Source organism: Rhineura floridana, chromosome 7 (assembly GCF_030035675.1).
Source record: "Rhineura floridana isolate rRhiFlo1 chromosome 7, rRhiFlo1.hap2, whole genome shotgun sequence".
NCBI lineage: Eukaryota > Metazoa > Chordata > Lepidosauria > Squamata > Rhineuridae > Rhineura > Rhineura floridana.
Window position 1 is genome coordinate 133296913 of NC_084486.1, and position 16558 is coordinate 133313470.

The 16558-nt window shown below is 42.4% G+C and overlaps 1 protein-coding gene across 1 annotated transcript in view; it reads left to right on the forward strand.

Annotated features, from left to right (window-relative positions):
* Positions 1-13639, forward strand: part of CLDN11 (claudin 11) — a 72558-nt gene extending 58919 nt beyond the window's left edge. The window contains exons 3-4 of the mRNA XM_061637307.1: positions 873-1037; positions 12519-13639. Coding sequence (XP_061493291.1) covers positions 873-1037; positions 12519-12751 — 398 coding nt within the window. The 3' untranslated portion in view covers positions 12752-13639. The remainder of the gene's footprint in view (positions 1-872; positions 1038-12518) is intronic.
* The last annotated feature ends 2919 nt before the right edge of the window (positions 13640-16558 follow it).

The following is a 16558-nucleotide window of genomic DNA, read 5'->3' on the forward strand; positions in this document are numbered from 1 at the left end:
TGCACTTTTGCTCTGCAGAAAGCATATTGTCCCCAAATGCTCCTAGAAGTGAGTTTTAGAAGGCAAAAGGACAGCCTTTGCTTTGTTGCAGTCATACCAGGGAGAACTTGCAGGTTTGTTTGCTTGAAAAGTTCAGTATTACGCAAACACTTTTTTGAGGGGCCCATCACATGTACAGACTTCCACACATGGAGCTCTTTGTATCTAACACAGAGTGTCTCCCCCCCCCCGAAGAGAAAAGAGAACAGCATATTGGCATAAACTTTGCATATGCTACTTCAGATGCATAGATTAATATTTAGAAATAATGACAATAATTGAAATATCGTGCCTCTCACCATAGTGGTGGAAGACTGTGATCAGGTGATCTATGTGCCTCAGTCCAGGGGCTAACTGCTGATGGGCATCTTACACGGCCCTGCTCTCCCTTCTAAGGTTTATTTATCTTTAAACTGTACTTGAACTGATTAGTCCTTCAAACAGAGGACTCTGTCAGACAGAGAATTGTGCTCTGCAAAGTAGGACACATGGCCACCCTAATTGCTCATGACTTTAGGGGTGTGGATGAAAGGAGGGTGTGTGTGCTCATTCCTCCATACAAATGGATTACTGTCAGGATAAGGCACCTGAATTATCTTCACACTTTCAGATTCCCTGTAATTAAGACTTTCCTTGGCTGCCCTAATTGCTCAGGACTTTAGGGGTGTAGTTGAAAGGAGGGGTGCGTGCTCATTTCTCCATACAAATGGATTACTGTCAGGATAAGGCACCTGAATCGTCTTCACGTTTTCAGATTCCCTGTAATAAGACTTTCCTTAATGTTCCATCTTTTAGGAAGCTCCTGAGTTCTGAATTCCTTTTCCTTCTCGCAGGGTATGTCCAGGCATGCCGGGCTCTGATGATTGCTGCCTCAGTTTTGGGGCTTCCGGCTGTTTTCCTTCTGGTGACTGTTCTGCCTTGCATCCGGATGGGCCAGGAACCTGGAGTAGCCAAGTACCGGCGTTCCCAGTTAGGAGGAATCCTGCTGATACTCTTGGGTAAGATATGGGTGCAATCTGACTCACTTACTTGCCTATGGCTCCAATCTAATTTGCAAAAGGCCAAGTTTTGCATTGAGGGAGGGATACAGTAGCATTTCAGGGTTACACGAATGAAAGCCTGACATCATAGGAACTCAGGAGAAAAAAAGGCTTTGAAAACACTGCAGAATCCATCCCCTCAGTATTACTAAGGCCCCCTCCTCACATCTTTTTTTATTGCAGAATCATGATGATTTGTGTTCTGTTGGGTGGGTCACACGCAATCCCACTTTCAGTACTGTTTGCTCCTGCAAAGTTTTGGGGTGGTCACACTGCTTCCATTCCTGTAACTTGCTGCTGAAATTCTGTAACTTTTTATACCACAAATATTCTGGTTTATTTTTGTCCCACGTTTGTTGCGCTGTAGCCAAATTAAACCAGAACTATCACTAGAAGCTAAAATGATGAAACTGAGGTTATCATATTTTGGACACATCACGAGAAGACATGATTCACTAGAAGAGATGATAATGCTGGAAAAAACAGAAGGGAGTAGAAAAAGAGGAAGGCCAAACAAGAGATGGATTGATTCCATAAAGGAAGCCACAGACCTGAACTTACAAGATCTGAACAGGGTGGTTCATGACAGATGCTCTTGGAGGTCCCTGATTCATAGGGTCGCCATAAGTCGCAGTCGACTTGGAGGGACATAACAACAACAAAGCCCCTCTGGACAGCAACTATGTGGTGGCATTAGAGAACCATTGCAGAACAAACTAAAGCAGAATAAATCCACCACTAATGCACTATTATTATTCTGTCAAAAACCCATTGCAGAATGCACCCACAATACAATACCATTCTGGAAGTGCCGGTAGAGTGTCCATTTTCTTAAGAATGGAAACCAGGGTACACTAAGGCAGCTTTCCTCAGCCTGGTGACCTCCAGGTGTTGCTGAATGACCGCTCCCATTGTCCCTGAGCGTTGGCCATGCTGGCCAGTGCTGATAGGATTTGAAGTCCACAATATCTTGAGGGCACCAAACTGGGGAAGGCTGCACTAAGAGCTGGTTGGTACATAATTATGATGACTGGGATTGGCGACCATTTCACAGAGGGTGCAAGGGACTGATTCACAGCAGCTGACCGTGTTGTTATACAAGCCTGAAGAGGTAGGAGGAGATGATGATAGTATCATCCTGCCCTTCCTCCAAAGGGAGCCCAGGGTAGCCAACCATGATCAAACAAATACATCCAACATGAAACAACAGTTAAAACTGCTATACAATAATAACAGCATGGCAATAAAATACAATACAGCAAGCAGCCAATAGCTGGACTGTAAAACTCCCCTCCAGTTATGTTTCGTCTTGGTCTTGAGCATTGGTTGGGGAAATTCCCTGCAACAAGGTCAACAGGCTGGGATCCAGAACACAACAGGACCAGTTAGGAACAAGGGAAATGTGAAAAGCAGAGTCTAGGCAAAACCATGGTCAAAAAACAATAAAGCAGTCCAGATTCAAGCATAGTCCAAAAAGCAGAGCTGTTGAGTAGAGGTCCAGAGGGCAGGCAGCACAACAGGTCAGTCAAGCAGCAGGGCAGATGTGTCCCCATGTGCTGTCTGTGGCTCTGCTCTGTGTGTGGTGCTTCCCTTGCAGTGGCCTGGAGAGTCTCTCAGTTCAATGTCTTTTCTTCTTAATGGGGTGGAAAACCCAGTCAGTATCACCCTGGTAACAATGAGCTTTACAGTCTTAAGCAGCACCTGCATATTCTTCAGGCCTCCTCATCTCATAACAACAGGCATCGGTGTCTTGTTTTTGCCCGTTTGTTTGGCTGAAGGGGAGGCAAGGGAAGGCTGGGAAGAGAGTAGGCTCTTTGTGCCGCCCTGCCCTGAGGTCAGCTCCCTCCCTGTGGCAGCCAACGCTGACATCATGCTGTATTTATAGTGGACGCTACACACGTCGCCCCCATGCCAGAGAGGCTATGCAGAGATGTGTCCAGCTGCAAACAGAGACTTTTAAGTTGTCTGCAAGCCACCCAGTGTAAGTAATACAGCCACAGTGTAGGAGAAAAACTGTGGACAAGTTTCTTATTCTCTATTGCAGAGATGGACTGTAGGGAAGTGCAAAGTGCAATGCAGGCCAAAGGGAACACCAAAAACACCCAGGACTAGGCAACTTGATGTCCCCCAGATGTTGTTGGACTATCAGCCCCACCCAGCATGCATTATAAGAACAGCCTGCTGGGTCAGGCCAATGGCCCATCTAGTCCAGCATCCTGTTCTCACAGAGGCCAACCAGATACCCATGGGAAGCCAGCAAACTGGTCCTGAGTGCCACAGAGCTCTCCCCACTTGTGATCCCCAGCCACTGGTGTTCAGAGGCTTACTGCTTCTGACACCGAAGGTAGAGCATAGCCATTGTGGCTAGTAGCCATTGGTAACCTGCCTTATCATCTATTAATTTGTCTTTTTTGAAGGCATCCATTATCAGGAAGCCTAATTAGGAACCTGTTTTTGTAATGGCAATTTACTGAACGAAGTGAACTCCTAGATGGTTTGCATAAGCAAGGCTAAGATAAGCGGAGACTGTAGTGCCCCTGGTGTCCCCTGAGAGTTTCACAGAAGATCACCTTTGTTGGCATTGTTGCTTGCATTTGCACATCAGCAGCCAGCTATGCTGCAGCATCAGCATCACTCTTCATTGGTTTAGGGTTTTACTGTTGATTGAATTAGAGCAATAAGAAAGGGAAGTGGGCTCAGTACAGAAGTAACGCTACTCCGTCTCCTAACCATGGTTAGATTGGGAGAAGCCCATAGGTCTCCATCCTCCTTTTCCCTCCCAGCCTGCATTAATTCCCCCTCCCTTCCTTTCATTTGCAGAGCTAACCACAGTGCAGTGTTCTGTAAACACAGGCCGTTAACTGTGGTTAACTGTAAAACACTCTTTGCAGTAAGGGTTGGTGGCTTGGCAAACAGTGGTTTGGACCTAATCATGGCAACCCATGCACCATGGTGAGCTCAAAAACTGAAAAGGAAGGGGGGATTTGTTTGGACCAGGGAAAGAGGGGAAAGAACACTAACCAACACCCTCCACTCATCTAGATCCTGCATATTTTAAGGAGTACCTCCTCCTGTATATAATTTCCTTTGCGCTTAGAACTGCAGGGGAGGCTGAGCTTTGTATCTAGAGGTGACAATTGCAGAGAGATGTGGCATGGTTTTCTCCATAGAGCCCCCCATACCATAGCACGGTCTGTGTGAGAAGGTGTGTCAGGTCCCCTCACTATTGCTTTTTCATCACCAGGGAAAAAACTGGCTTTTCCAAAAAGTTCTCTCTTTGGGTGACTTGTTTTGTTTTTATTATTTATTTATTTATTTATTTATTCATTCATTCATTCATTCATTCATTCATTCTATTTCTACACCGCCTTTTGGCCAAGGCGCTCAAGGAGGCTCACAAAAAAATAAAATGAACACAAATACAAAATACAGAATACAGTGTGCAAAAATTCAAACAACAACATATTAACATTGTTTAAAAAACAAGGTTCTTTACAGGCCTGGAGATAATCTGTCCTTAAAATGTACCACTGCCACTCCAAGAATTTTAGTCTTCAAACATTGAGCAGCTGTTGTAAAGGATTTGCTCACCAACACCATCGGATTCTTTTGTTTTTAATGACTGCATTGCTTTTTTAAAAAAAAACAATTGCAATTTTTTTGCTGGCATTATTTATTACTTTGTATGTAACCCCCTGAAGTCATCCATTCATGGCTGAGTGGGGATTTGAACCTGGATCTCCTAATCCTAGCCTAACACTCTAACCGTTACTCCACACTGGCTCTCTTTTTATCATAGTATTGTTATGTAACTTTGTTAGTTCTCTGGTAGAGCATCTGTATTGCCTGCAAAAGGTCCCAGGGTCAATCCCTGCATGGCTGCCAGTCAGTGTAGACAATACTGAGCTAGGTGGACCAATGGTCTGACTCTGTATAAGGCAGCTTCCTATGTTCCTATGTGATTGTACGTTTTTATTTTGCCACGCTGGGTGAATGGCAAAGAATGCAGCATATTAAATATTTAGGTAACACCAGCTTCCTGAGCACGGTGAGGAGATCTGGCTGTGGTATATATCTGCTCAGGCCATGGCAGAAGACAACACACAATGCACAATTGCTGTTGGCAGCTTGCCAGGAAAATTGCAAGCTCAGGTCTTCCAGCTGATTTAGTGATAGCTGAAAATAGATGTTGACAATCATAAGAGAGGTGCCCACCCTTCCATCCTGCTTGACTTTTTAAAATGCCCCCTGTAACCTTGTTTGCTCATCATATCCAACAGCACATTGGAGTTACAGTATATTGAATAAGGCCAGAAAGAGACAATAGTATTTTCAGAGAAAGGTGGTGTGAAAGAGACAGTGCTGTTTGTCGTGTGTGTACACTTATCCAGTAGTGTAGTGGCAAATTCATAAGTGCAGGGTCCCTTCATGTTAGTCACAACCATGCTCCCTCCCCACTTTTTTTGCTGTGGGGTTGAAAATGAGATCCTTGTTGATGCCTAGGAACCAATGAACAGAGAGTGTTAGCTCTAAGGAGACTCATCGCAGTGTTTGACTCACCTCCTTTCGCTCTGGTTGGCTCCAATCAGCAGGAAAGGACAAGGAAGCATATTAGAAGACCCTTCTCGGTGGCTAACACACTCTCCTTTCATGCTGATTGGTTCGTAGTAAGCTGGAGACATAGGGACCCTGCTGGGACCCTGCTCCAAAAAAAGACCCTCTGAGACCCCCCACAACTACACCCCTGCACTCATCCCACTTTTGCCTCTGGTAATTTTTTTAATTGTTTAGAAAACCTTTAAAATCTGTTTGACCAAAATAAGAAACACAAATAAATAAATTATGCATAAACTATGGTAGGGGTAGCCAATGTGGTGCCCTCTAGATTAGAGCTCCCATCACCTCCACCCAACATGGCCAATGATCAGCGATTCAGGGATGATGGGAGGTATAGTTCACACATTTGTATGGCACCATCTTGGCTGGCTCTGCGCTATGGGAAGCAATGCCTTCCTCCAATCACTTTCAGCAAGCGTTTCCTTTTGTAAACTGTTGTCTCCAGCTTAAGAGAGGGCCTGTGGGGTAGGGAAAAGTTCTTTTGGGTTCAACCAAATTTCTTCTTGAACAGAGGGAGGGGAAAATCAAATTGGTTTGAATGATAAAAGGATGCTTTACACAATTTCCAAAGATTAAAAGTCTTTCAACAACAGAGAAATACAAATATGTTCGTAGCTAGAGAATAAGTACTCAAATTTTGATAACAATTAGGATAGTCATCTTCTCACTTGGTACATTATAGACTTAGACTTCCCCAAGCTGGTGCCTTTCAGTTGTTTGGACTGTAACACCCAGCAGCCCCAACCAGCACAATTGTGCTGGCTAGGTTTGCTGGGAGTTGTAGTCCTATATATCTGAAAGGTACCAGCTTGGGAGAAGGCTGTTATGGACTGTCCAGCAACCATTCACACTTTTGTTGGGGCAAAATGAAGGGCTGAGTATTTACTGTGTCTTTGAGTCTTCAGCTACTTGTGCCATAGTGTGCTAATGCAGGATAGAAAAATCAAGTCCACATTCTCCCCACTTCAGTTTATTATCTATGGACTACTGATATGAATTGTCCCATACTCATGCTGTACCACTTGAAACTTGCAGTACCCATGCACATGAGACCACTAACAGTAGAGTCGGAGTAATGCCAAGGTATGCACAAGTACAAATAATCTGCAGGGAAGAAGGATGTTGTAGGATTGGAAAAGGTTCAAAAAAAGGCAACCAAGATGATCAAGGGTATGGAGGGGCTCCCCTATGAGGAAAGGTTGCGCCATTTCAGCTGTTTAGTTTAGAGAAAAGGCGAGCCAGAGGTAAAATGATAGATGTATAAAATTATGCAAGGCATGGAGAGAGTGGATAGACAGATTTTTTTCTCCCTCTCTCATAACACTAGAACCCATGGACATCCAATGAAGCTGAATGCTGGAAGATTCAGGACACTCCTTCACACAGCCGTGCATAGTTAAAATATGGAACTTACTCCCACAGGAGGCAGTGATGGCCACCAACTTGGAGGGCTTTAAAAGAGGATTAGACAAATTCATGGAAGATAAGGTTATCAAAGGCTACTAGCCACGATGGCTATGTTCTACATCCACTGTTGGAGGCAATATGTTTCTGAATAGCAGTTGCTGGAAACTGCAGGAAGGAAGAGTGCTCTTGTGCTCAGGTCCTGCTTGCGGGTTCCTCACAGGCATTGTGGTTGGTCACTGTGGGAACTAGGACTAGATGGGCCTTTGACCTGATCTAGCAGGCTCTTATGTTCTTTAAAAAAAAAAAAAAAAAAAAGCTAAGATGGGTCAGTGAGTAGGGCCTTCAAAGATAATCTGAAGGCATAAACAGGTTGCACATATAACCATTTCAATGAGGAGCATAGATAGCTCCCTTATCCTGAGTCAGGCCATTGGTCCATCTAGCTCAGTATTGTCTATTCTGACTGGATGTGGCTTTGTAGGTTCTCAGTCCATCTTTCCTATCACCTGCTACCTGGTCCTTTTAAGTGGAAGTGCCAGTGACTGAACCACAGACCTTCTGTAATGGAAAGCTTCTGCTTTATCAGGCTATGTGAGTTCTACTCAGAATAGACCCACTGAAGTTACAACTTAGGTTCTAACTTTGGTTCATTCATTTCGATGGGTCTACTTTGAGTAAGACTTAGTTGGATTAAACCCATTACTGGAAAACAAGCTTCCACAGGCAAGAATATTTTTATCCTACACCATAATGTTCAATTTTCCAGAGTGGATGTGAGAAACAAAATCACTATGCTTTGTATTTGCCTATAGCAGCTTACCTCTGTTCTCTTCAAGCACATTTGCTGTTGCTCTTTATTACCTTCAGAAGATAACCACACACACCCGTCAAACATATTTTTGTAAAAAAATATTAGGCAGGACAGATAGACATTTGTTTGGATATAGCATTCTGCCTTTTAAAAAGAAAGGAAAAACATAATTAGCCTAAATAGAGATCAAATAAGAATGATCAACTGTACTGTATGGGTGGCAGCTGTTTCTGCAAAATTGACTTGGACATTTGTGTTTCCTTTTTTTGACACAAGGAGGAAATTTTGCTATTTTGATTCATGATAAGCCAGTCACTCACCAGAAGTGTTACTGGTACCATGCTGAGACAGATTCTGTCTCGTCAGTTGCTAGTTCCATTCAACTTGAAATCATGACAAGGAACTCTCACTTAAAAAACAACAACAAAACCCTGCATTTATCAAATTTGTGCAAGTGATCCAATCCATTTCAAGTTCATATTTCAGTGATCAGAGGCATTGTGGGTGAGTGGCTTAATTAACCATGAATGATATTATTGAGCTTTAATGTGAAGGATGCCAGATTGAATATAAAGCAAGATGGTATGGCTGGTCTGTGCCTTGTCATTTCTGTTCAGGGTCAATATGTTTTAGGAGATATGGGCTGCAATCCTAAGCTCTGTGGAGCTCCATATGAGCAAAGATTGCTCCATTCTCTGTGGTTTAGGGGCAATGTACTAGGCATTCAATAAGAAATCCTCACTGAAGATGCAAAACATTCCCCATAGATGAGAAAACAGGTGTACAACATCATGGGTGAAGAACACACATGTGTCTGTTTTACCAGGTACACATTCTTTGGAAAGCTGGGAGCAGCATTAGGACATCCTAGCGAGTGAGTTATATGGATGAGAAATAGCAAAGTTTGAATCACTCTGAAAGAATAACCATACTCCGTACTTTCACAGTACAATCCTAAGCACATTGACTCAGAAAACTAGTCTTTCTAAGTCAGCAGTGGTTAACCACTGCCCCTCCAGATGTCAACGCCCCTCCAACTGCCAACAGCTCCAGCCCAGCATGGCCAATGATCAGGGATGATGGGAGTTGTAGTCCAACATTATCTGTAAGACACCAGCTTAGGGAAGGCTGGTCTAGTAACTGGGTTTAGTACTGCAGCCACAATCATGACAATGGATTAGAATTCCCAAAGGGTGACAGACAGTATGACTACATATGTATACTGCAGTGGTGTGATTGTGGCCCTCATTCTCTTTTAGCAGTGCTAAAACTCCCCTTCTCTTCCCAGGCATGGGGCATGCCAGATGATTCCTTTTGATTTCAGTGAAAGGCCTAGCACTTGCTTAAACCTCTTCCATTGAAACAAATGGAATTAAAGCTGAAATCCTATGCACACTAATTTGGGAGTAAGCTTCGTTGTGAATATATAGAACTGACCTGCTCAACATGCTATAATTTTGGATTGATTGTGTCCCCAGATTTAAATGATTATAATTTAACATCCTGCACTGGTTCATCCCTTATGCCGGGGTAAGGATTTCTTTTCTCTCAGTTTCTCATTTCTCTAGTCTTAAATTCTGTTTTCCACATTTCTGCAGCAATTTGCAGATTTTTTTAAAAATCCTCTTGAAAATTCTTCAGCATTTTAGTGCAAATTTCTCCTAATTAACCCTTTTTTACGCAGTTTTGACTAATGTACACATTTATGCAGCAATTTCTCATAATAAGATGAATTTTTGTATGTTATTTTCACTAATTATTCATTTTTATGCACATTTCACCCTAATATGTGCATTTTTGTAAACATTGGTTGGAGAACTGCATTGCAAAATTCAGATAAGTGTGAATGTTTAAGGATGGCTGTGTTTTGGTTCTCATATTATTTTGGAATGTCCAGATTTGATAGATTCTGCTTTAAATGTGAACTGAATTGAATTTCTCCCCCATCCCTAAGTTCAGGGGTCACCAACATGCCACTCATGGGCACGCATGTTCCTGCAGAAGCCTTCCCTGAAGCGCAGAGGGTCCACTCCCCTGCTCTTCTCCCTGCTGAAATTAGACTTGAAAGAAGCATTCTGTTGGAGCCAGTGAAATAGGTTGCAGTGTGCTTGACTGTGGGGATTTGTGTGTGGTGTTCCCAAAAGTTCCTCCAGTTTGCAAATGTGCCTATGGGCCCAAAAGGACTGGTGACTCCGATCTTATACACAACCCTCTCACATGCTATAAGAGCTGCACCCATTGTGTGTTGCATTCTCCTCCTTGCTCTGTAATGTGTTTATTGCTTTAAAACCAAACATTTTGTCCCTGTTTATTTTTCTCGATTTCTTCTCCTGCCCCTGCTCCTCCTTGTGTAGCCACAGCGCCTTGACACTGCCTCAAGACATCTTCAGTGTGGTATCTGGAGCAACTGTAGTTGTATCAAAGTTTTGTTGTTTGATTGGTTTCTCAGATAGCTTCAATGAGCGAATCCAACACAGCTCTCCTCCGCAGGACACAAAGTGTTGGCTGATTTGATGGTTCTCAGATGTGGAAACCATTTCCTTTAGAAACAAAAAACAAAGCATCATTTCAGGGCTTCATCTTTTGAGGGCCTGATTGCCTTTGATTCCTGTGGTTTTAACAGGAAGTGAAGGTATTAAGGTCTTTAGACAGGCCCTGGAAGACTTTAACACGAAGGATTTCCCCCACCCCCTCCCCTGAGTTGTTACACGAGGGGTGGTTCAGCTATGCTGTTGTACTAATTGGTTCTACCAATTTGCGATGTATTTTGTGTTTGTTTTTTGGATGTAATATTTTTGAAGATTTTATGCTGTCCACTGCCATGATGCTTTTCTTAATGTTAGTGGGATAGACATTTTTGCAAATAAATAAATAAACCTCAATGTGGATATTACAGAGCTGGGGAAAGGACAACTGAAATTATTTCAGGGTTGGACTATTTTCCCTAGATACAAAGTCTAAGTTAGTTCTGGGTTTGAAGTTTAGAAAAACATAACTGGGAGGGGGTAGGGAGGCACAAAAGTGATTTTATTTTATCATGTATACTTGTTTTAAAATTTTGTTGAGTTTTTTATCTGTATTTTGGATCATTTTATCCTGTGTACTGAAGGCAGTCTATTTCCATTTCCATTTACCTGTTTTTTAAGGTTAATTTTATCTATAAACTGCTTGGAAATTTCTCTTTTTTATTAAATTGACTGTGCATTTTGTTAAACTGGTGAATGGAGTGGCATTTCAGGGCGGGGGGAGGAGGATTTGTTGCACATGTAAGATTTTCGAATGAGAAATAACAACACAGAGAGCTTCGGCTATGGGGCCATATACAAGTATAATTAATTAATTAATTAATAATGCTCCTCCAAAATGAATCCTATTGATTTTAATGGAGTTGACTTTCACTTAGGCATGCTTTAGTATGGGAGTTTGCATATCAACTCTTTCTAGGCATGCTGTAATTCTCCTCTAGTATGCCACACCTGCACAGAAGCACCTGATCCAGAGATCTGCGTGTACCCTAGATATACAGATGTGTCTCCTGCATGCAGCAGACTCCTCATACATTTCAAAGGAGTGACCCAATGGAATGCATGTAATGGAATGCTCATGCAGATTGGTTCCCCTTTTTGAAACTAACGAGGGCATTGTTCAGGACAAGGAGCTCCAGTATAAGTCTGTGAATTGGGTGAACTGATCCAGCAAACCCAATTCTTAAGAGTGTATGCCTAATATTGAATCAAGCAATCGGTCCTCCTCTCTCATAATATTAGAACTTTGGGTCTCCAAATGAAATGGATTGGCAAGTAGGTTCAGGACTGGCAAAAGGGAAATATTTCTTCACACAACGGGCAATACATCTGTGTAGTTATCTACCACAGGGCATTCAAGTTTGGTGAAGTGTAGTGGCTAAGAGGATGAGCCGTGAGCTGTCACTCACCTGTGAAGTTCTGCCACAACTTCAAGGAAGCGACTTTCTCTCAGCATCATGCCTCCATTTGTAATAGGAGGATAATACGAAGAGTGACCTACCTTTCAAGGTTTTTGTAAGGTGTGCAGTATATGAGATAAAATTTTTGTCAAGTGCTCTGAGCATTCAGGGGAATGTACTCTCTACGTCTTGCTATAGAGAAATAGTTAAATTCAGATCATTTTGATCAGTTTGTTTAAATGCCAGTTTTATTGCTAATAAGCCATGTGGATGCAATTGCATAATATCCTGAACTCTGACCATAGATGCATATTTCAAACTTGGGTTTTACAAGTCCCAAATTCAAGTAATCAGGGCCAGCCCCAAGATGTTTTGCTGCCTGAGGCAAAGGGCAAGATGGTGCCTCCCACATTCCATGTACAAAAGCCAATCAGACTAGCAGTTAATTCTTACCATCACGCTGGAGTCCTTCACTGTACCAGAAGGCAGTTTATGTGCCCATGTGATGCTCATAGTCTTATCAGCTTTCTGCCCCTGTGCATGTGTTGCCTGTGGCAGCCACTTCAGTCTGTCTAACAGTAGGGCTGGCTCTGCAAGTTATCATAAATTAATGTGGCATTCTGTTTTCCATATTGCACAGTGATGGTCTTTTTCTTTACTTTTCCCAATGTTTCCCCAGCTCTGTGCGGCGTTGTGGCTACGATCTGGTTCCCCGTGAGTGCTCATCGTGAAACCATGATCATGAGCTTTGGATATTCCCTCTACACAGGCTGGATTGGATCTGCTCTGTGCCTCTTTGGTGGGAGCATCATTGTCTGCTGTTCAGGTGATGCTCAGTCCTTTGGTGAGAACCGTTTCTACTACGCCTCTGGATCCAGCTCTCCAACCCATGCTAAAAGCGCCCATGTATAAATCCTTCGAAGACTTCCTGCACCTTCATCAAATGTTTTGAAACAGGTGGATGGGTTTTCTTTGTGTTCTGGGTGTTGCGATTGCTTGCATCTTCGTACACAAGTTGACCACATCCCGTGGAGAAGATTTTTAAAAACAGCCTGATATTCTTAAAGCAATAAACACCACCTTGTTTGCCTTAACAGAAACCTGTAATAAAAAATAGACCAGGTCAGCCCCTATACATGTCCCACCATCCAGGCTCATGTACTCTGTTAAAATAGTAAGTCTTTCCTCTCTCTCCTGCCCTCCCCCAATCTAGGTAGGGAGTTAACAACAAATACACACCTGCATTGTCTGAATTACAAGTTATTTCTCAGAATAAGTTACCATTTCCTTCCTCTCCCCACCACTGAAATCCAAGGTCATCTGTTTTTGCAAAGTCACAACAACTAAAATGAGAGGAAGATGCTGTACTTTTCCATCTGCACAAATGTTTTCTTTTTCTTGAGATTAGGGGCTAATCTCTTTGCTTTCTCTGTAAAAGTTTTTAAGGAATTTCATCTCTTTAGTAACAATGTTTTTGTCTAAATGCATCAGTATGAAGGAGACAAAATGAAACATTTCTGATTACAAGGTAAATAACAGAATACTTGTACATAGCCTTAAAAATATATGCTCAATGGGGCTAATCCCCACAACCTCCTCACCCCTTTTGTACAGGTTTGTTGCTAAATGTACTTTATTTTTATTTTTTACTTTGTTCCAATTAATTTGTATTCTGACATGCACTATTGAAGTGGAACTTACCTAAAATTTTTACTATAATCTATCAGTTGCCAATTCAGTAAAAATCCAATGAATACTGATGATGCTTTTGGTCTTTAAGTGAAATATTGTACAATATACAGAAATAAATGTTGAAATTACTAGTTTATTTTCTTCTCACTGTGCCTTTGGATATCTTCTTTCAGTATTGTTTTCACTCAATAATCCTGAATGATGTGGGATCTATATCTAGAGATATAGATAATTAACTGGAGAATCAATTGTACCCTCCTGCTGAAGAGAAAGCAAACGGAAGGAGGGTCTTTCTAACTTTTTTTTTGTTATGAATTCCAGTGAAGTTCCTATTATCAGTGTGGTGGATCATTCTAAGGCATTTATGGACAGTGGTGCCTGGTGCCCATTGGGTCTGGTAGGGTGGAAGGGAGGGAGGCCAACAGAAGATAGAGTCAGAGCCAATGACAGGAAGAACCAACTAATGCTAGTTTTGTCCACATCCACCCCCTTGCTGAGTGCTACAAGGGCTATACAGAGAAAGAGGGGGAAGTTGACAGCCAGAGCCACCCTCTGGACTGCCTGGAAGAAGGCAGACAGATGAGGGCTGGCTGAGGGCAGTCTGAGGTTGGTGGGGTACTGCACCTTAATGGACCAGCCTCCAGTACTTACAAACCTCTGGCAGGCTTAGTCCTTGTATTGTTTGATAGCTTCGACCGTGCAGATTTGCATAAAAATAACGCCAGGGGAAAAATCTGACACACACACTTAAAAAAAAGTAGCCCTCATCCCCCAAATATCCCTTTCCGGATCTTGAGTCTTTACAGACTGCAGGGCCTGTGGCATAATGAGAAAAGAGAACACTGATGGGGAAGGTCTCCCTGAATGGATGTGGGTTGTTAATTTGGACTGCTTCAGAGATAGCCCGTTTTAAGCTAAAGCTTCAGATTCCAAGTCTATAGCTCCTCTCAGTTCAGCTTCCCTTTTGAAGGATGCTTTTGCCTCTTGATTGCTTTTCTGGTGGTACATTCCATTTACCATCAACGGTGTATGCTCATTAAGGACCTGTCCATCTTGTGCTCATTCTCACAATAAACTTGGTGAGGTGCCTCCAATTTCCATTCTGCAGATGCAGAAAACTGTGACTGAGAATGATTTGCAGGGCTAAGCTGTGAAAAAGTGAAAGCTAAGCATCTGTCTTCCAGATGGACACTCTAGGACAGGACTCAGACTTAAAGCATATTGGTACTAGACAATATTTATTTCCTTTCATTTTTATCCCACCTTTGTTCCATGGAACTTAAGGTGGTATATGTGGATCTCCATCAAGTCTTCTATCCAGACAGTGACTGGGACCACACCTGCTTAGCTTCAGCAAGGTTGCTGAGTACTGAGCCTTCAGACCTTGAGACATATGTGCCTCAGCTAACAGGAAGCCATCTAAAATGAGATGACTGGCTAACTTTCAAACAAATGTAGGATAATCTGCCTAGTTTATATTGCTATGATCAAGTAAGCCAGACTATGAATAAGCAGTCATTTGTGCGGTCATATGAAGCAAGTTATAATCACTTCCACGCAAAGCATTTGAGGCTGCATTTTTAAAGAGGAAGAGAGTTGGGCCCTCCCCCCCCCCTTTTGCTCTGTGGCAAATGGGTATGATCAAAGCAGTTTTAAATCTTACTTATTTTGATGGCAGAGATTTACGCACAATGAATAACTCTTCCATAGGACCGTAAGAAGCGGCCTTATACTGAGACAGACCATTGGTCCATCTAGCTCAGTACTGTCTACGCAGACTGGCAGCAGCTCTCCAGGATTTCAAGCAGAGAGTCTCTCCCAGGCATACCTGGAGATGCCAAGGATTGAACCTGGAACCTTTTGCATGCAAGGCAGGCACTCTACCATTGAACTATGGCTCTTCCCACAAAACCAGCTTGAGGCTGGGCCAAGCCATGACATGGACACATGCACAATGGTGTGTGGCTTCAAATACAAAATTCGAATTTTGAGGAAGGAACAATTATAATACCTAAAACAACAAAGTCCGTTGGCAAATTAATTGTGACCTAAGCATTAATAGGCTCTGAAGTTCTGTCCAGTTTATGCATTTGACAAAGGGGGGAGGGGGTGGCCCATCAAAGTTTACCCTCTAAGGAATCTTGAAGGTGGCGCAAGGCTCTTGGATGGTCTTGCTGCAATGACCTAACACAACTGCCCCTCTGGAATTTATCCTTATTGTAGCTAAATTAGAGAATAAATTGAAACTCATACACAGCCTGATTCTAAGTACAGGTAGGTGCACTAAATCCTATCAGTTTTGCTGTTGGCTATGAGGTCCAGATGACTGTGTCACCTACGTTGGCTGAGGATCCAGATGTTTGTGTGTACAGAGTTTAAGATAACCACATTGGCACTGAATATGTTGGTACTGAATTGCCTTTTGGAATCAAGCAGATTTAGAACAAAATGTGTGTTTTGTCACTTACTGTAATTTGTTGTGTCAATTTCATATTGTTTTTCATTCTTTCTCTCTCTCTGACACAATGTTCACAATGTGAACTGTAATTCCACAGATCCTTGGCAGAACATTTGTGCTCATTACATCATAGGCTCTGGATACAGTTACTTGTTTTATACTCCAAAAAGAAACAATAAGCACTGCCATTGTGAGATGTGGGTGCAACAATGGAATGTGTAAGACACAGATGTGTGGCTTTGTGAAAACTGGCCCAGGGATTGTGAACTGTGTTGTTTTTGTGCATGCTGCTTTCGGTTGAATGGGTCCCATTCAGATGGCTGGAATGGTGCTGAGCAGAATATCTTGAAAGCAAAAGCTGCTTTGGGCCACGTAAGTTGCAAAGAGGCTTGGGAAATTATAGACATTCTACTCTTATCATAGAGTTTATAAACAAATTTCAGAGGGCGCAAGCACAACTAGGATTCTTTAACAAATATTGCTGGATTTGCTGAAGGTTTAAAGAAGGAGCATGTGTAGATCTCTTCCTTCTAAAGTGTGTCTTTCATTTTTTTTTTTTTTGCATTCAT